Genomic DNA, 17,724 nt, shown 5'->3' on the forward strand with positions numbered 1-17,724 from the left:
ATCCAACCCTTTGGGTAAGTAATGAGAGGATCAAAGGAAAAGAAAAGTCAACAAACACTGTAATCTTACACAACATTGCATTTACAAAGCTAAGGGGGTATTCACACCACTGTTGGATATCTGTTATAAAAACAAACAAAAAAAAAACAAACAAACCACAATGCCTATCGTAATTGAGATTAGTGGACACTAAGTGATGTTAATATGTCAGTTTTATTAAGGGCAGGTTCACACCTGCACCCAGTCTCCACTTACAAATTTTGGATTGATGTAAAACTCAGCATGCGGTTATATCTCAGGTAGATATGGAAATGATTAGAGGTGTGGTCTGATTAGATGCTGGGTTTTGTCCAGGGAGGGAGGCCAAGGAAAACCTTGAGTGCATGCGGTTTTCTGTCCCCCTTTGATAATCTAACAAGAAGTAGTCCCTTTGCCAGCACAGTACTGCATTATTAACTGTACAATCAGAATGCTCCTGTCATTTTTAGTGCTATCCAGAATCTATCCAGAAATAAATGACCACTCTGGTGCATGTCATAATTTTTTCTTCCCACAGATTCTGATTTTACAATATGGGCCTATGGTTGTAATATTAGGAACTGTGTGAATTCCCAAGGCCATGTGCACCATGGCATAAAATTTCAATGAAATGCCTCATTCATTAGTTATTTTTTTTCTTTTTAAATGTAGATTGTGAGCCCCATTTAGGGATCACAATGTACATTTTGTTTTTACTATCAGTATGTCTTTTGTAGAATGGTAGGAAATCCACACAATCACAGGGAGAACATACAAACTCCTTGCAGATGTCTTGGATTCAAACCCACGACTCCAGCACTGCAAGGCTGCAGTGCTAACCACTGAGCCACCATGTTGCCCCTGCCTCATTCATTAGTTATGACAGATGTATATCCCTAATCAGCAGGGCAGGTTCTGTAATTTGTGTGTTTAATTATTGCAGGCCAAATTTGCTTGTCAGATGTGTATTCTATACAAGTCACCTCATCCAATGGATCCACATCAGTCTTCCTCATTTTCACCAAAGCATCATAAGACTTCTGAAGTGCTCGAGACTTTGAGTGAGAAACTTTGACATAAACTGGCAGACAGATGAACCATAGACTGAAACAATGGCTGAACAAGCATTTGGGCCAATTGTTAGCATTGGTGCTGTATTTCCTGGCCAATTTGTGTGCAGCTTTAATCTCCTATAATAAAAAATAGAACCGTTTTAACCATACTAAAACATATAAATGTAAAAGTATACTTTGATCAAAAATAGGACAAAAGCTTGCTATACAAAAGTTTCATATATCATCCTTTAGTAAACTTAGAGGAGTGGATAAATGCAAAAACAAAAATAGAGCAAAAGTTCAAGGAGATGTACAAAAGAAAAGTAAGTTATAAACTGTGAATATACCTGTTTGGTCCTTTTAGCAATAAAGGTAGGACTGCTTGCTACTCGATTAGCCTTTGGATTTCCATTGAATGAAAGATACTGCTCACGTGTTCGATCAAAAAGAGCATAGTCAAGTCTTGGAAAGCTTTTGTAGCTAAATGAAGGCAATACACATTAACATTGATTTACATATATCAGAACGTGTCATCCATACCATAACCACAACTAAGTCTAAGACACATTACGCCATAAATACTAAAATAAAGCAGATAAGAAAAACAAGAACATTGTACAAAAGTCAGGGATTAAGTGTCAGTTTTTGTCAAATAGATAGTTCCCCCGTTTGTAAACTACCCCTAACCAAAGTTACGTGCCATTACCTGTGAATAAACCATACAAAACAACCAAAAATTGAGGCAGTGTTTCTATAAAAATACAAAAAAAAAATAAAAAAAAAATCTTTATCAATAAGTCAATACATGAGTCCAAAGAAAGACAGCTACAGTGCAGGAGAAAATTCCCCAATTTGGCAGACACTGGGCAAAATCATATCCAAACTGCTGCTACACAATTGTAAAATGTAAATAGTTATTGTGGCAATCACACTGAGAAAGAAAAAACAAAAACTTGTAAAATACAATTAATTAGCTGATATGAGTATAAGTACAAGGCACTTTTGCCAGTAATACCTCAATAACTCCAAAAATTTTCATTAATCATGGCAACATGCCATGGTGGTCACCCCCTGACGAAAGAGAGTACGCCGAAATGTGCGTCGGGCATTTGGCGTCGGGCAGTCTCCACTCTGCTGACCTGTCACCTATCCTGCTGGAACCCTGGGTAAGCACTATAATGTGTGATTCTATGGAGAATATGCACTACCTTATTGCCCATATGTGCATACAACACTGTGCTTTGACATTTCACAGTTAAATTATTTCATCATTACCACCCTGTCTCCTTGTAGGATATTGATACTACGTCTTATTGTGTGCAATCTTTATACACTGTAATGAGTGCTTTTGTATAACTTATTGGATTATAATGTGTACCTCCTCTGCTTCTGGATATACAATATGGCATGTTGCCATGATTAATGCAAATTTTTGGATTTATTGAGGCATTACTGGCAAAAGCGCCTTGTACTTCTACTCATATCAGCTAATTACTTGTATTTTACTTTTTTTTTTTTTTTTTTCTTCTTTCTCAGTGAGATTACCACAATAACTATTTACATTTTACAATTGTATAGTAGCAGTTTGGATATGATTTTGCCCAGTGTCTGCCAAATTGGGGAATTTTCTACTGCACTGTAGCTGTCTTTCTTTGAATTCATTATGTATTGACTTGTTGATGTTTCAATAAAGATTTTTTGTATTTTTATAAAAACGTTGCGTGCTATGTTTGCCTCAATTTTTGGTTGTTTTGTATAAAATAAAGCAACTAGAATAATGGGCAATAAAGAGGAAAATGCTCCTCCAGTTCAGTCAAAGCATAAACGTGGAATGATTTAGAATGACCCAAGAATTTTTTGGACTTGGACACTGAAAGTTTTTCAATAAATAGAGAACACAATTATTTATAGGTTTGCTAATCTCAGAAAGTATGTCCCATAAGATCCTGATAATTGGTCCTATCTATGAGACCTACACATATCTCAAGAATGGGGCTCAGGGACCCCTGTCCCATAGCCACTGTGAATACAGAGGCAGGTACATATGCATGACTCTCTCCGTTCATTTTTAGGGAGGTTCCTAAAACAGTAAGATTTCTTGGAGGTTTCTGGAACTCCCATAGAAGTGAGCCTGGCATGCAAGGCCAACCTGTGGATAGGCCATACATTTCTAAAATGGAAAATCCCTTTAACTTTTGATTCTGTACTTTCTAGTTCATACAGAACACCCCCTCATTAAAGGCCCTGTCCATTAACCTCATTCTGTACGATACTTGAGACTTTCCTCTATTAGTAACAATTAAAATAGTCTGGAAAGAGTGGCTCTTATCACAAAGGACTTAAGAGAATTGCGTTTCCTGACCATGCACTCACATCCCACTCAATGTCCACCATTATAATACCGTAAGCTTGCAATGTAAGGGCTAGTTCACACGTGAGTATAAGGGGAGGTTTTTGACAGCGGATTTCGCGTCCAAAACCTCCCCTTATAATGGTGGTCTATGGAGACCGCCGGGCTTCTGTTCTCCGCTAGCGGCGAGCTGCTGCTAGTGGCGAAAAGAAAGGACATGTCCTTTCTTCAGGCGGAAGCCGCGCAGGCTCAGCCGCGCGGCTTCCGCCCCCGGCAGCTCCTTCATTTGAGCCGACAGCAGAGGGTTAAGCCGCGACAGCGATGGTCGCGGCGGGCGGGTTTTGACAAGAGAGAGACGTGGCTCGCCGCGTCTCTCTCTCTCTGTCAAAACTCGCGCGGGCAGTTCACGTGTGAACTAGCCCTAAACAATTGTCTTTTATACTGTTTTATTATTTACTACTTCTACCTACCACTACTACTATTAATGTATTTTATTTATTATGGTTAATGTACACCTTCAGATTGCTGAAAATTTATACAGGGATATAACATGAAGTGGTATAAATTTAATGCTGAATATGCAGAGTTTGCACAGTTCAGCTACTGTAAGTTCATTACCTATATTTTGGAGCCGGATCAGGCCCATCCTCTGGTAGAGGCTCAGGTGGCATTATAAACACAGTGTGTTCACTTTTCTGTGACTCATCCAACTCTATCAAACGGGTGTCTTCTGGGAATTCCTGGTCTACCTGTCATCCAGAAAAAAAATATGAACACACAAAGTTGACACAAGACCTAAGGAACATTCTAAAATTGATGCTGAAGTTTGTTGAGCGTGAGCCATACCTTTTCTCCCTTGTCATTGCCTTTGTCAGGAAACAGCTAAAAACAAAAATTAGAAGTAAGCATATTTGTTTGATAAAAGTAAATTACTTGACAACATTTATATTTGTCTACTTGTACAGATCATGGATGAGTGCTACATTATATTCCAAAGCTGTATTTACCAACTTAAAAGTTCTTATATCCCGGTTTGTTCACTACGAGATATACAAATTAATCCAAATATATTGGGAGTATAAGGTGCTAGAAAGTCTGAAACTGAATTTTACATACTTAAATTGATCTATTATCAAAACTACAATCTGATAGTTATGGGCTCATTGTAACCATGAGATTACCAGAACCAGCAAATACACAGCAGTAAAAGCTTTATCCTTTTGGGCATTATGTGAGATGACCCTCACATACAGTCAGCCCAGAAATCATAGTAATATGACAGATCCGCTTCAAACCACTGATACAAAATTATATTAAATTTGCATTCTTTTACCTTTTCAATGCAGTCATCAAAAAAAGCTAGGCTGGTGTCTTTGTCACTGACAAAGCTGCACTCTTCGATGAAACGAATGAAGATCTGTGTTGTCATTAATTGTGTGTAAAACTTTATGTAAGCCCGATCCCTGCTTCTCAGAAACCCTGTGACGGTAGATAGAACATTTTGTACAATAAAATAAATTAATGTCTTTCATGTAAAGAATCTTAATAAATCATGTTTACAAAACACTTAGAATTTGTTAAAATACATAATCTCCTAAATTTACCAACTAAACCATAAGTTTAAAAGCATATGTGAAGATATTTGCATGCTCCTTGTAATTTACCTTGGCGATCAAAAAGTGAATCTGCAGCAGTGGCCTTCTTTGATGGTGCTTCTGTAATGGGCTTCAAGTAAGTCCTGTAGCCTTTTAATATTGACGCCATAAAGCGGAGAAATGCCTCCTGAATTTCTATTTCAAGCTCACGCATTTTCTTTTGCCAAGAAAAATCTGCTTCAATAGGAGTCATTTCTATTGCACTCTCCTGAGTTTGTCGGTGGACTAGGAAAATAACAACAAGCCTTTTACTACAAACAGTGTGCTGATATCATACATGCTATACATATACCACAAATCCCTATCAAATGTTCAGGGCTGGTATAATATAAATGTAGCTTTTTTCTAGAAACAGCTTACTGAAGCAACTGGAAAGGAAGGGAGAAGATATTCCTACCACCTAAATGTGATGTAAATCTATGTGTGTTCTGCCACCAGATAATGAATATATGTCACAAAGATTATCTAATTCTTTTCTTGAGCATTGGTTTATATTTTCTTGTCTGGCATAGCATCTTATTTACCCAGCTAGTGGTACTTTGGATTTCAGCAGTTAACCAGCAGCATTCCTGCATGCCTTTTCTATTAACAAGTTACTCTACTTACCAAATTCAGCACATGAGCAAAACACACATTTATTAGGAATGCTACCTACTTATTTTTCATTACTGGTTTGGGCTTTCTACTTCTTAGGGTACACAAGCAAAGGGTTGTGACATTAAAATGCTTTCATGTTATGATCTTGTATTACCAGGAGGATTTAGATACATAACAACCCATCTAATCTACATATAAAGTAATCCACAATTGTATCCAGCAACCCAGAAAGAAATAGCAGAAACACACACACACTTACCTGTCAACAGCTGGGGATGGATCTTTTTCAAAGTACTGAGGAGGTTCTTAACTGGTTTCTTGGGTAGTTGTTTCCAGTTAAAGCTTCTCTTATCCTCTGACCTGCAAAAATAACATAACACTAAGCTAAGTAATGTAGCTGTAGCTGTTGTTTAAAAAGAACCTTTCACCAATTCCAACAAGTTCAGCTCTTTGCATCATTTAGTAGGTGCTGCTCTAATGATACTGGCACCGATGGAATTTTTTTCTCTAGCCCCCACTGTTCCCAACCATCAATGCTGTTAATTTTGGTGACTGACATGCTATATAGGCTGTGCCATTACCACATAACCTGTTTGACATACAGTAGTAGCAAGTATCATGCACTTACGTGTAGATCGTACTCGTGTCCAAGTCAATACAGACTACATCCTGGGGAGGGTCAGACAGATCAAAGTATCGTGAATCCACTCCCACAATAAACGGGATTGGGGCATTGAGTACTCCTGCCAGAGATAATGGGCACAGAGGCACATAAGGGCACTGCCACTGAAAAGGGAAAATCATCTGAAAGCAAAATGTAAAACAGATTATTACAAACAATGATCAATACATACATTTTTATGTATACAAAACACCAGCTAAACTTTAAGTGTGTGTGTGTGGGGGGCAACAAAAAACACAAAACAACAATTCTGTTATGTAGGTCAGAACCCCAAATATACTGAAATCAATCATTCAAAAGAAAACCAAATCAGCATAATTCATAATTCTAGAATTAATCTGCCAATTGTGAAACGCCTACCGAAGTCTGGAAAACTTTTCACACCAAAGCCAATTTAGAAGATTGCGGATTGGTTGCAAACACACCACGAATTACTCTGATCTGCCATAGGATTGCAACAACAGACTGTAAAATTAATATAATGACCAATGCAGATGAAGAACGTTCTGTCTGCAACAGTCATCACTGAAGGTAAAGTGTTGCTATATGAACTTAGCCTAATATGGGCAGAAGAAAAATTATAAGAATTATTATGCTTACAGCTACAACGGCCTCAGCTACTCCAGTCAGAACCGCTGGCCTAAGGGAGTGCAGAAGTATTTTGCTTTCTAGTAATACAAAATGCAGCAATGTAGCACAGTTTTCTGGTCCCAAACTCATCACTAATGTACTGAAGTTCGCACCACTACAAAAGGTGAAAGAAGAAGAAATATCTTTAAACAACTTACATTTTCGTATAATCAAATACTGTTCAAAACGAAATACCACAACAATTAATATATCAATATACACAACAAAGATATGCAATCACAGCCTCATCTTTTAGGGGGCATTCACACTACGTATACTGAAGCTTATTCTGAACGTAAAACACGTTCAGAATAAGCGGCGTATAAAGCAGCTCCATTCATTTCTATGGGAGCCGGCATACGAGCGCTCCCCATAGAAATGAATGGACTGCTTCTTTCACTGCGAGCAGTCCCATTGAAGTGAATGGGAAGTGCCGGTGTGTACGGCTCGGCATGAGCAGAGCTTACCGTATACGCCGGCACTTCCCATTCACTTCAATGGGACTGCTTGCAGTGAAAGAAGCAGCCCATTCATTTCTATGGGGAGCGCTCGCATGCCGGCTCCCATAGAAATGAATGGGAAGTGTTCGGCAGCCCTGCTGTAACGCCGGCGTGTACGGCTGTGATACACGCTGGCGTTACGTAGTGTGAATGCACCCTTAGGGTGCATTATACTTTCGCAATTTGTAAGGTATATATTTCATTGTTTTCATAGATGGGTTGAATGGTTTGCACAGTTTCCATCACACGTTTTTTTTTCTCAGTTATAACAACTGTTCTGGTTTTTCAAGTCATTTTCTAACCATGTCTAATGCTTCAATAATAGTTTGTGGCTTGTAAATCAATAGTTTAAAATTATGTGCTGATTTTTAATATATTTCTTTAGCAGTAAGAGCCATTTTTTAGATAAAATATAACAATTCCTCTACATGATCAAATGAGAAGTTCTTACTAGCCACAGCCGCTGTAAAGGGACTGCCCAGGGTTTGTGTTTTTGTTAAAAAACAGTTGCACACCTGACTGGAAGTTGTTTGAAGGAAATGAAGCTTAGCTGAAATACCACAATGTAGATAAGCTGCAATATCACACAAAACCCATGGCTATGAGTGGAGGCGTTTCTGAAATCTATTTTTTATCCCTGACAGGGGATAAAAGGGTTCCAAAGGGTTATTCCCATCCCAGCCTCCCTCAGCTGAGAAGTGAATAGCCCTGTCTCAGTCTAATTAAGGTCATCGGGGTTGTTGAAATGACATAGACCATTTAGGTAATATTCAGAAAGTTGAGATACTAGAACTAAAAACAACTGTGTTAAAAGTTCAGAAGCAAAGCAACATTACTTTCACAGACTAAACAATTTAATGGATACTTACCTCAAAGGCAAAGGAGTTGACACAGGCTGAGAGAGAACTAGAGCATCATGGGCAGAGAGCTGTGCAATAGGGAAAAAAGAAGTAAGTATTAAATGACAAGCTGGCTTTAAAAGAAAGAAATCACAGTAATTCATTCCCTGCCAATACATGTGTAAAGTCCACGAACTATAATATTTCAATCAATGTAAACCTTGTTGTGCAAATTAGGTTATAGAAGCTGCACAGCAAAAAATAGATATTGCAGAGGATATCAATACATCACTGGATAATGTTACAAATGAAAACAGGTATAAAAAAAAAACAAAAAAAAAACATAAAACAGAGGGCCAAAAAGGTTTGTGGACAACCCAACAACATTCAGGATGACCCCTGCTCCTATGCTTAATGGGAGCCTGACAGCGGGAAAATGGTGATGCAACCATAAAGTGTTTTGGGGCGCCACACAGCTTGGATAGGCTCCGTTTGTAGCTCTCCCTCTAAAAAAATTATCGCCCTGCTCGTCTTCCCAGCAGTTGATTGATATCCTCTTTGCTTTCCTGGCTCTCCACAGAATGTGAAGCAGCTAAAATTCTCTGAGGGTCCTAGGGAATACTTTATTGGCTACTATCAACCCTTTACTTGCCAATCAAATGCATGGTCACCAAGCCCTCTAAACACTATACCAGCTAAATAGCTAGCTACCTAGTTATGAAAGAATGTTGCTTAGATAGATGTATTGTAGACGAATAGCTAGACAGATGCTTAGATAGATAAATGGTTAGGTAGATGCATTTGTAACCAGATACACAGGTATGAATATAATTAAATAAAAGGCATGAAAAGAGGAATAGATATCAATATGCACACATAGAAAAAAGGAGAGCTGTACAGATAAACATACATAGTTATAAAAATGTATAAATGATAGGTGGATGCACAGATAAGCAAACGTATATATCAATTACATCTGAACATCTATATATCCATCAATCTGTCTAGATAACTAGCTAGCTATCTGGCTGGTATAATGCATATATAAGGTGCTGGTGGACTTGCATTTGATTAGTGGATTCATTATTTCCGTGGACAATTCTAGCTGCTTCACTAGCAGTGAAAACAAAGAGGATGGAACTGCAGGCAGGAAACAGAGCCCAGAGCACACCGCTAAAGCATTTTATTCTAATTTGGAAATCAGGGTAAAAAAAAAAAAAATTATGCAAGTACAGGCAAATAAAGGTATGAGGGTGCTCGCGAGACTGTCCACTTCTAGGGGCTAGGGCTGGTTGCATCATCATGCTTTATCTGGGCGCAGGGCGCTCTGAAGACATGTGGAGGACAAAGGACCGGACCGGACCATGAAGAACTGGGAGCTGCAGCTGTGCAGGTAAGCAGACACCGGTGGGGGGGAAATATTATGTTATTAAATATGTTACAAATTTTTTTGCTTCAAAATTTTTTTTCCCTATTTTCCTCTTCTAAAACCTTAGTGCGTCTTATGGTCCATTGCGTCTTATAGTCCGAAAAATAGGGTAGCTCTGTGAGCAAGATATCTGTTGACTGGGGTCCACAGTGACAGTGCCGTATGCTCACTGTAGGTAGTGCAGTGAGTGTACTGTAATATGCACCATTCTTTCAGGGGTTAGGAGGGCTAAGGTTCCACCGTGGGATTCTCCTGCTCCTCCCCCATGGGCCAATCCAAGTGTGCTTGCAACCAAAAAGATAATTCCAGGATTTGGTTACATGTGGCCTATTGCTTACATGCTTGTGTGTCAACAAGGGTTACTGAAACTTGCCGAACAGTTGGGAAGTAGTCACTGTAATTGTTCATGTAACTGAACCTACTTTACTAATGCTGGTCTATGAAAATTGCAAGTAGAATAGTAAACAAAGGCAAATCCAGTATTTAGACAGTGTGTCCACAAACCTTTGGACATGTAATGTAGCACATACCATAAATAGCCAACATCTGTTGAGCTTGGCTCAAGATAAATTTTGTCTTATGTTTATGGTAGATGTGGGAAATTAAATACATATCTTAGTCAATAACAATAAGATGACCTTTCAGCACCTCCACCAGCTCTCTCTCGTCATTCTTTAACAGGCTCCTCTTTACAAAAATCCAGCAGTGTTGCGATTTTCTCTCTAGCTCCGACTGTTTCTGAGCAATCAGTGAAGCTATTTTTGGTGCTAACTAGAGACTGTAATGTCGAGTGGGTAGTGTCAGCCAAGAGCAGGTACGGTGGAGTAAGCTAAAATAAAAAGCAGGCTGTGTAAGAGCTCTGAGACAGGCCCCCTTGCCTGCTCCTGGTTGACACCACCCACTTGTCATTGGAGAGTCTAGTTAGAATATCAAGCACCAAAAATAGCTGCACTGATTGCTTCATTGAGGGCTGAAGAGAAAACTCCAAATCTGCTGGAATCAGTGGAGCGGTGCCTATTAAAGGATGAAAAGAACTGAAGTTGGTGAAAGGTCCTCTTTAAGATGCAGCCATCCTAAAATGTGTTGTATACTTATTATCACCAATGTGTTATTATAGCAGCACAATTGAATAACATGTTACCTGAACAAGGATTCTTGGCCTCTGAGGTGATGGGAAGGGAACATTGTGCATGAAGTGGGATATGTGTCTATTAAAACAAAACACATTAAAACACAGCTATACACACTTAAAGGATATGAATACTTCTGCAACCATTTCTATTTTAATTGCATGGAAACAATAATAAAGTAACTTTATTAACCTATTTAGAAAGACTTTGTAATCTATTACTTATTTTGTGTATAAAGTTCCAATGCAGACCAATGTGTAAACTTATTGTGCAGTCATGTGCTACTCCACTCCTACTGCCCCCTCTATCTCTCTGTAGCTGGTTAAGAGACATAGTTCTGCCTTGGAGCTGGAAACACAGAACAGTAGGAAATTGAATTGAAGGGCTACTTGCAGAGTTTATTCCCTTTTTTTTTTTTTTTTATAATGTGCCGAAGCATTGAAAAAATGGCTGCAAAAGTAGCCATACCTATTACGGCCACAAAGATTTCAACATGCATTACTTTGTTACATACATTACACACAACTCTATATCTCTATATCTTCTGAACTATATTACAACCTCAGAACATAATTGTATACCTTTCAATTACTTGGCCCTGGCCCCTGAGGGGGCCACACAGTTCTCTCTGCCACATCAAATATACTAGTATTCTAAATGACGCATGGCAAGCTTGTGACCCATTACCCATTATAGATTTTCCATTGGGACCCATGAGCTTCAAGTAGGATAATTCAGTGAGCCAATGAACTCCTAACAGTTCTACTTTATGGCTGCATACTAAAATCAGGACTCCAACTCCCTCATAAATAGCTGACAGCCATAATTAGTTAGAAACAGCAAAGATCCTTTAATTCATGAAAAAGCTAGTCAGTGAATGGCTATGAAAGAAAATACACAAAAATCTATACATCCAATTAATTTTACAATAGTAATAATTGAATAAAATAATTAAAAATAATTAATGATTTCATTAGTAGAGTCCCAACTCCACCCAAAATTGGTCCCAAATCAGACTCCAGTTCCACAGCCCTCACTAAAATAACAGTGAGACAAGACTGACAAATATGTAACAATGAACAATGTGACAAAATAACAAAACAAGACATACTTTTCAATGGGAAGTGTGTGTGGGCCGGATACTGAGAGCTTGTAGATGAACATTAAGAATTTGCGGAAGGTCTCAAAAAAAGGCCAGTGGGAGAGAAGGCAGATACACTTATTGGTGTTGATAATTTTGGAGGTCATCACTCTTTTCTCAACTGCTGTAATAAGCCCTAGCTGGTTCATTTGTTTCTCAGTCAGCATTTCGCGAGGATATGGTTCATAGAATTGAATAGCAGCACCATACACCTAATGAAGAGAGCAAGTCATTCAGAAAAAAAAACAAAAGAAACAACATAGCCTAGATTTACATGGAAACGAGTAACTTCGTGATCAATTTAAAAAAAAATACAAAAAAAACAACTGTATTAATAGACTATTACTACAGTTGAGGGGTTTTTCTTGTTTGCTTTTCTTAACATTAGGTGGGAAAAGTTCCTCTAAAATAAATGTTTGGATGTTATGTCTTCTTCAGTTCTGAATGTTTCTATAGGTATTGGGGTATTGAATTCATTAATACTGCCATATTTTATCCTGATATTGATGATGTGTGTGACAACACAGGACACCTACACAATCGAAAATATGCAATGAGATATATATATATATATATATACACATATACACTGTATACATACACATATATCTTCAATCTAACAAGAGCTGCCTACAGTGTACCTGGGTGAAAGCCCAAGAACGTCGAATGTTGAACATTTCTCCAATACATCAAACTGCTCATTATTTTAGTTCTGTTTTTTTATACTAAAATAAGTATTTAATGTACAAGATTTTCCCTCAGTATCAAAATGAAAAACAGTCAACTCAGAAATATACCAAAATAATTACCAAAGTTTATCTATACACTAAATATATGGACATTTAAAAACACACATTAAAAACACAACCACCTGGAACAGTGTGAAATAGTGATATATTATTATTAGCCATGCCCTATCACATCATAATCAATGGTCCAGCATGAATAAAAATAGAGCAACAACTTTCAATATACACCAAGTTCTGTAATCTGGGTCCTCACACTGATCAAACAAAATAAGTATTTAACACAGATAAAAAGGGTATACTTGTCATTCAGCCTTTAAGGATGCATGTTTTAAGTTTGTACAGTATGTTAATGCTCACCGACTTTTCATATTTTCCTTCCCTGCCTTCCAAAATTCATAACTTTTGATTGTTCTGTCGGCACAGCTAATTGAAGGCTTATTCTATGCGTAATAGGTTGTATTTTTGGGTACATATAATGCTTTAATTAGCTTTTAATTCTCCTAAAAAAACCTCAACTCTGTAATTTTCTTTTTTTTTTTACATTTTGTTTTTACAACGTTTATTTTGCATTAAAAATGACATGACAACTTTGTCTGGCAGGCCATTACTATTACAGTGATACCATATTCATACTGGTTTGATTATGTTTTAGCACTTTTACTACATAAAACATAATTTTTTGAAGATGAACAATTTTCCGGGCAATATTTGCGGGGAAAGTTGTAGTTTTATTGTTTCTAATTTTTGGTATGTATACATTTTTGGTAATTTTTTTATTGCAATTTATCGGGGGGAGGGGTGGAGTGAGCTGGCCAAAATACATTAATTTGCACATTGCTGTATATTTTTACGGTGTTCACTGTACGGGACAAATAATGCTATTTTTTTTTTAGATAGTGCAGACTTCTACACACATAGGTATACACAATATGTTTGTTTACTTTGAGGGATAAAGCCACTGGAGTCCGAGTATTTTTCAACTCCAACGATAAGTTTCAGGTCATTAGCATTCAGCACGAATGTGCAGTACTATTATGGTAATCATATGGCGCAGAGCGGAAAGGGGTTAAAAAGAAAAATATCCTGTGACAATTGCTGCTCAACAAAAACAGAATTAGCCCGGCCTCAACCAAAGAATTACACTGGATTAACCCCATATTTAATAATTATTAACATGCACTAACCCAGTTGTCCAAAAAGTCAAAAATTGAGTGGTGATAATTTTCAGAAAACCTGTTTTTTAGGTTGCATTCAGCTAACACTTCACTAAAAAGGACATCATTATAAATAAAAGACCATATTTACCTGATTTTGAGTGAAGTGTTGGTTCACTGCAGGATACAAACAAATCCAAATGCTACTCAGTAGAGGTCGCACAGGTTCATAATACTGATAAACCACTCACACACCTTAAGATGAATGAGGGGAGTGGACGGCTAGTACTCAAAAAGCACACAGACTTGCATGGGATGCTCGCCATATGATAATGCAAGGTGCACTATGCTGGTCTACAGCAAATTAGTGATTACTATATCTCTATAGCAAAAGGGATATCTAGCATCTGTTTAATCTAGAATGTGTGTCACTAATGGGCTGTAAGATAGCATAGTGCACCCCAAGTTATGTCACTGGCAGCTTATATAAGCCTGATCTTGGGTGTATTTGGATGTTAAAGATCCACCCTCCTCATGGACTGAAGGTGTGTGAGACTAAAATCGGGGAAGTACTTTTCAATATGAATTTGCCTGTTAAGTTGTAAGTAAACATCCCACTCACATCACTTTAGTGTCTCAAGAGAAGCTAAAAACAAAAAAACTATAGAACAGAACTATTAATGCTAGCAAAACTTCATGTGATCATAAATACAATCAACAACATCAAGCAAGAAAACATGATACTCATATGATACCTTTTCAGCATTAGAGCCAGTAAGGACAAATGTGGAGAACACAGGAAGAGGGTATTTGATTTTTGGAGCCCAACATTCAATTGTGGCTCCCATAGGAAGGCAGAAAAGAGGCACAGATTCAGGTAGATGAAATGATTCATAATTTTCTTCTGGATATCTGAAGATCATATCTGGAAGAAAAAACATAAGGAATCAGTAGTCTTCTATTGGAATTCAAAGAGCCCGTCATAAAGGTAAATGTATTTGAAGTAGCTGAAGATTGCTAGTGACCACCACCAGAGTCGACCTGGTATAACTTACCATCACTTTTCTGTTCTGAACACTCAATGATGCTGCCACACCTCATTTTATTAACACAAATGACAAGTGCATGGTCAGAAGTCTACTACTCTGGCTTCAGTAAAGAACTGCTCATTACCAGGAGTCAAGCAAGTAATTTTTTTTCCAAACCCCAACATTATTAAGCACCTGCTGCCGATTTAGTGCCCCAAATACACAGCAGGTTCCCTTTATCCCTTTCAGGACCAAGCGTCATTGATGCCCCTATGCTCAGGCCAAATTCAGATCTTTGGTATGTATTGCTTTACACAGCAATATCTTTTTAATGGTGTTGCATATTGCAAATATTTTTATCTTTTTTTTTTTCCAGGACAAATAAGGCTTAAAATCAGTAGTATTATGTGTTAACCGAGTTGATCTTTTTTTCACTAGAAGTGGAAGAATGTTGCATATAAACATATTAAAATTAGACTTTGTATAAATGTGTAGCCTGTGTTCAGAAGAATTATACTCTTTCAACAAAAGAATTAGGTTTTCTATTCAGCATGACATTTTCTGGATCCCTGGTCCAATGTGTAAATTACCCAGTAGTTTAGTATAGTAGAGGGCTATAAACTGCTTGTGTTATCTCTAGCTAGGCTCCCTGCTGATACAGAGCCCAGGAAGTAGGTGATGGGAGGGGGTGGCAGGGGAGCAAGATCTGCTAGCACAGTGTGAATGCAAAGAGTTTCACTTTACTATGATCACTTATAAAGAGTAAAATTTTATTGAAAAAAGTGATGATAAAAATCCTAAAAGCTTCCCTTATCACAGTGTAACTCCTAGACAGTAACTTCAGCATGGAGATACAGGAGAAGATATAAATGAAAGGTGTTTGACTAATTAACATGACTGCAGCATCAGATAAAGCGATGTAAATAGGGAGATTAGCAACATCTAGGGGTTAATACAACAGAACATTATCTGCATCATATAACCGGATCAAACTCCCAGCTGACAGTATGGCTAGCTATGTACAGAGATAGATATACAGCCTGTAAATAAGCAAAAAATGTTCCCATTCATAGCAAATATCTTAAAAATGAAGTGAGAAATATAAACTATAACAAAAGGTTAGCAAGAGAGAGATAGAAAAAGGCATCACTCTGATATGCACAAAAAAATAAAGTGAACTTTTAATCCATCAGCAACGTTTCAGTTCAAATGTGAACCTTTCTCAAGCAATTCACACAGTGACTATAGCAAATGTAAATAGTATTACAAAGTGCATAGTGCTACATTTCCTAATTAGTAACACTAGTTTCAGAGGTATTTATTAAATTATACAGCCAAAAAAGAACACAAATTGAAGTGCAAAACAGTCATAAGAAAAAAGAAAATACAAAGTAGGGTAAGTAGAGAACAGTGAAAGAGATACATAGTCAAAAATAGCATGCTGACCGGTTAAGAAAAAATATGGGCAAAAAGGTATAACAACGCAATACAAACAACGATAAAAACAGAAAGGGTAGGGGACTGTTAGTGCCTAAATATAGAGAGCAGGAGATAATCATAACCGAAGACAGTATGGCACGCCTTGGATATTGGATCTAGTGACCCAGGGTGTCCAAAATTTATCAAATATAGTAGAGTATTGGAGATGGTGGCGTTAATTTTTTCATTAAGCATTATAGAATCAACTCACCACATAACATCAGTTACTGAGAGAGGTTTCCTCCAATTAAAGGCAACATGTACACGTGCCAAAGCGTTAGAGAGAGTCTAGCTGCAAATTAACATCTCTATGCTATTCATTAGGTATCAAGAGGGCTGAAGCTGATTGGCAGTTTCAAGTTTGAGGAGTGTATGTTCTAAGCCCATCTAAACCTCATACTGTGGCCTTATGAGCTACCCAATTAGTATCCGGATCAGTGTCTGAGGCAATGTTAAGGGCAAAATACTGGTTAAGTGCATGAGCTGTCAGTTTCTGAATGTCAGGGTCAGTCAGAAGAGAGTCATTTAAATGTCAACTATAACATGGGACAGAAGGGGGTAAAAAGGCAATATCAATTATGAGTAGGTCATGATCAGACCAGGAACAAAGTACATGATGGGCATAGTTATGATCAGGAAGTAGTGAGTGGAGAGAAGGTTCCTATCTTGTAATGATGGTGTACAAGGGAAAAAATGCGTATAGTTCCTCCGATTCCCACTGTACTCTCGCCATGCATCAGCTACATTAAGGGACTACAAAACAGAGTGGGTGTCTCGCTTGGCCTTTGAGAAAAGCTTATATGCAGAGGATGAAGAGCAATCTACAGATTAACAGTAAAGTTGAAATCCCTGCACCAAAACACAGAGAAATCTAATGGTTCAATCAAAGCACACAGTTCATGAAAGAAAGCTACAGGGGAATCCATAAGGGCCTAAGAATTAATAAGACACAAACTGTGGTCATATGGAATCAACAACTGTATATTTGTAACACTAGTTAAACATTGTAGTGTCACTGTGCAAATAGCTTGAGAAAGGTTCCAAAACATCCCTTATGGATTAAAGGTTCACTTTTGATTTTTTTTTTGCATATTGGAGTGCTGCCTTTTCTTCTTTTTATCTTTGGTGGATTTTTGCCTATTGGATTTGCACCTAAGTTTAATGACTATATTATGTGCTTTTATTATTTATTTTATTTATTTATTATGCCTACTTATATAGTGCCATCATATTCCGCAGCGCTTTACAGATATTGTCAGCCACTGTCCCATATAGGGCTCACAATCTA

General features: G+C 37.6%; 1 protein-coding gene across 2 annotated transcripts in view; it reads right to left on the reverse strand.

Moving 5' to 3' along the window:
- The window catches only part of DENND4C (DENN domain containing 4C), a 111,182-nt gene that overhangs the window by 56,007 nt on the left and 37,451 nt on the right, over positions 1-17,724 (reverse strand). For both annotated transcript variants that reach the window (XM_075279881.1, XM_075279873.1), the window contains exons 5-17: positions 14,685-14,854; positions 11,997-12,238; positions 10,897-10,963; positions 8,357-8,415; positions 6,958-7,102; positions 6,304-6,479; positions 5,935-6,035; positions 5,088-5,303; positions 4,757-4,902; positions 4,270-4,305; positions 4,042-4,172; positions 1,421-1,553; positions 1,002-1,208 (exon numbers count right to left, since the gene is read on the reverse strand). In XM_075279881.1, the coding sequence (XP_075135982.1) occupies positions 1,002-1,208; positions 1,421-1,553; positions 4,042-4,172; positions 4,270-4,305; positions 4,757-4,902; positions 5,088-5,303; positions 5,935-6,035; positions 6,304-6,479; positions 6,958-7,102; positions 8,357-8,415; positions 10,897-10,963; positions 11,997-12,238; positions 14,685-14,854 (1,829 nt within the window). The remainder of the gene's footprint in view (positions 1-1,001; positions 1,209-1,420; positions 1,554-4,041; positions 4,173-4,269; positions 4,306-4,756; positions 4,903-5,087; positions 5,304-5,934; positions 6,036-6,303; positions 6,480-6,957; positions 7,103-8,356; positions 8,416-10,896; positions 10,964-11,996; positions 12,239-14,684; positions 14,855-17,724) is intronic.

This window comes from Leptodactylus fuscus, chromosome 1 (genome assembly GCF_031893055.1).
Source record: "Leptodactylus fuscus isolate aLepFus1 chromosome 1, aLepFus1.hap2, whole genome shotgun sequence".
NCBI lineage: Eukaryota > Metazoa > Chordata > Amphibia > Anura > Leptodactylidae > Leptodactylus > Leptodactylus fuscus.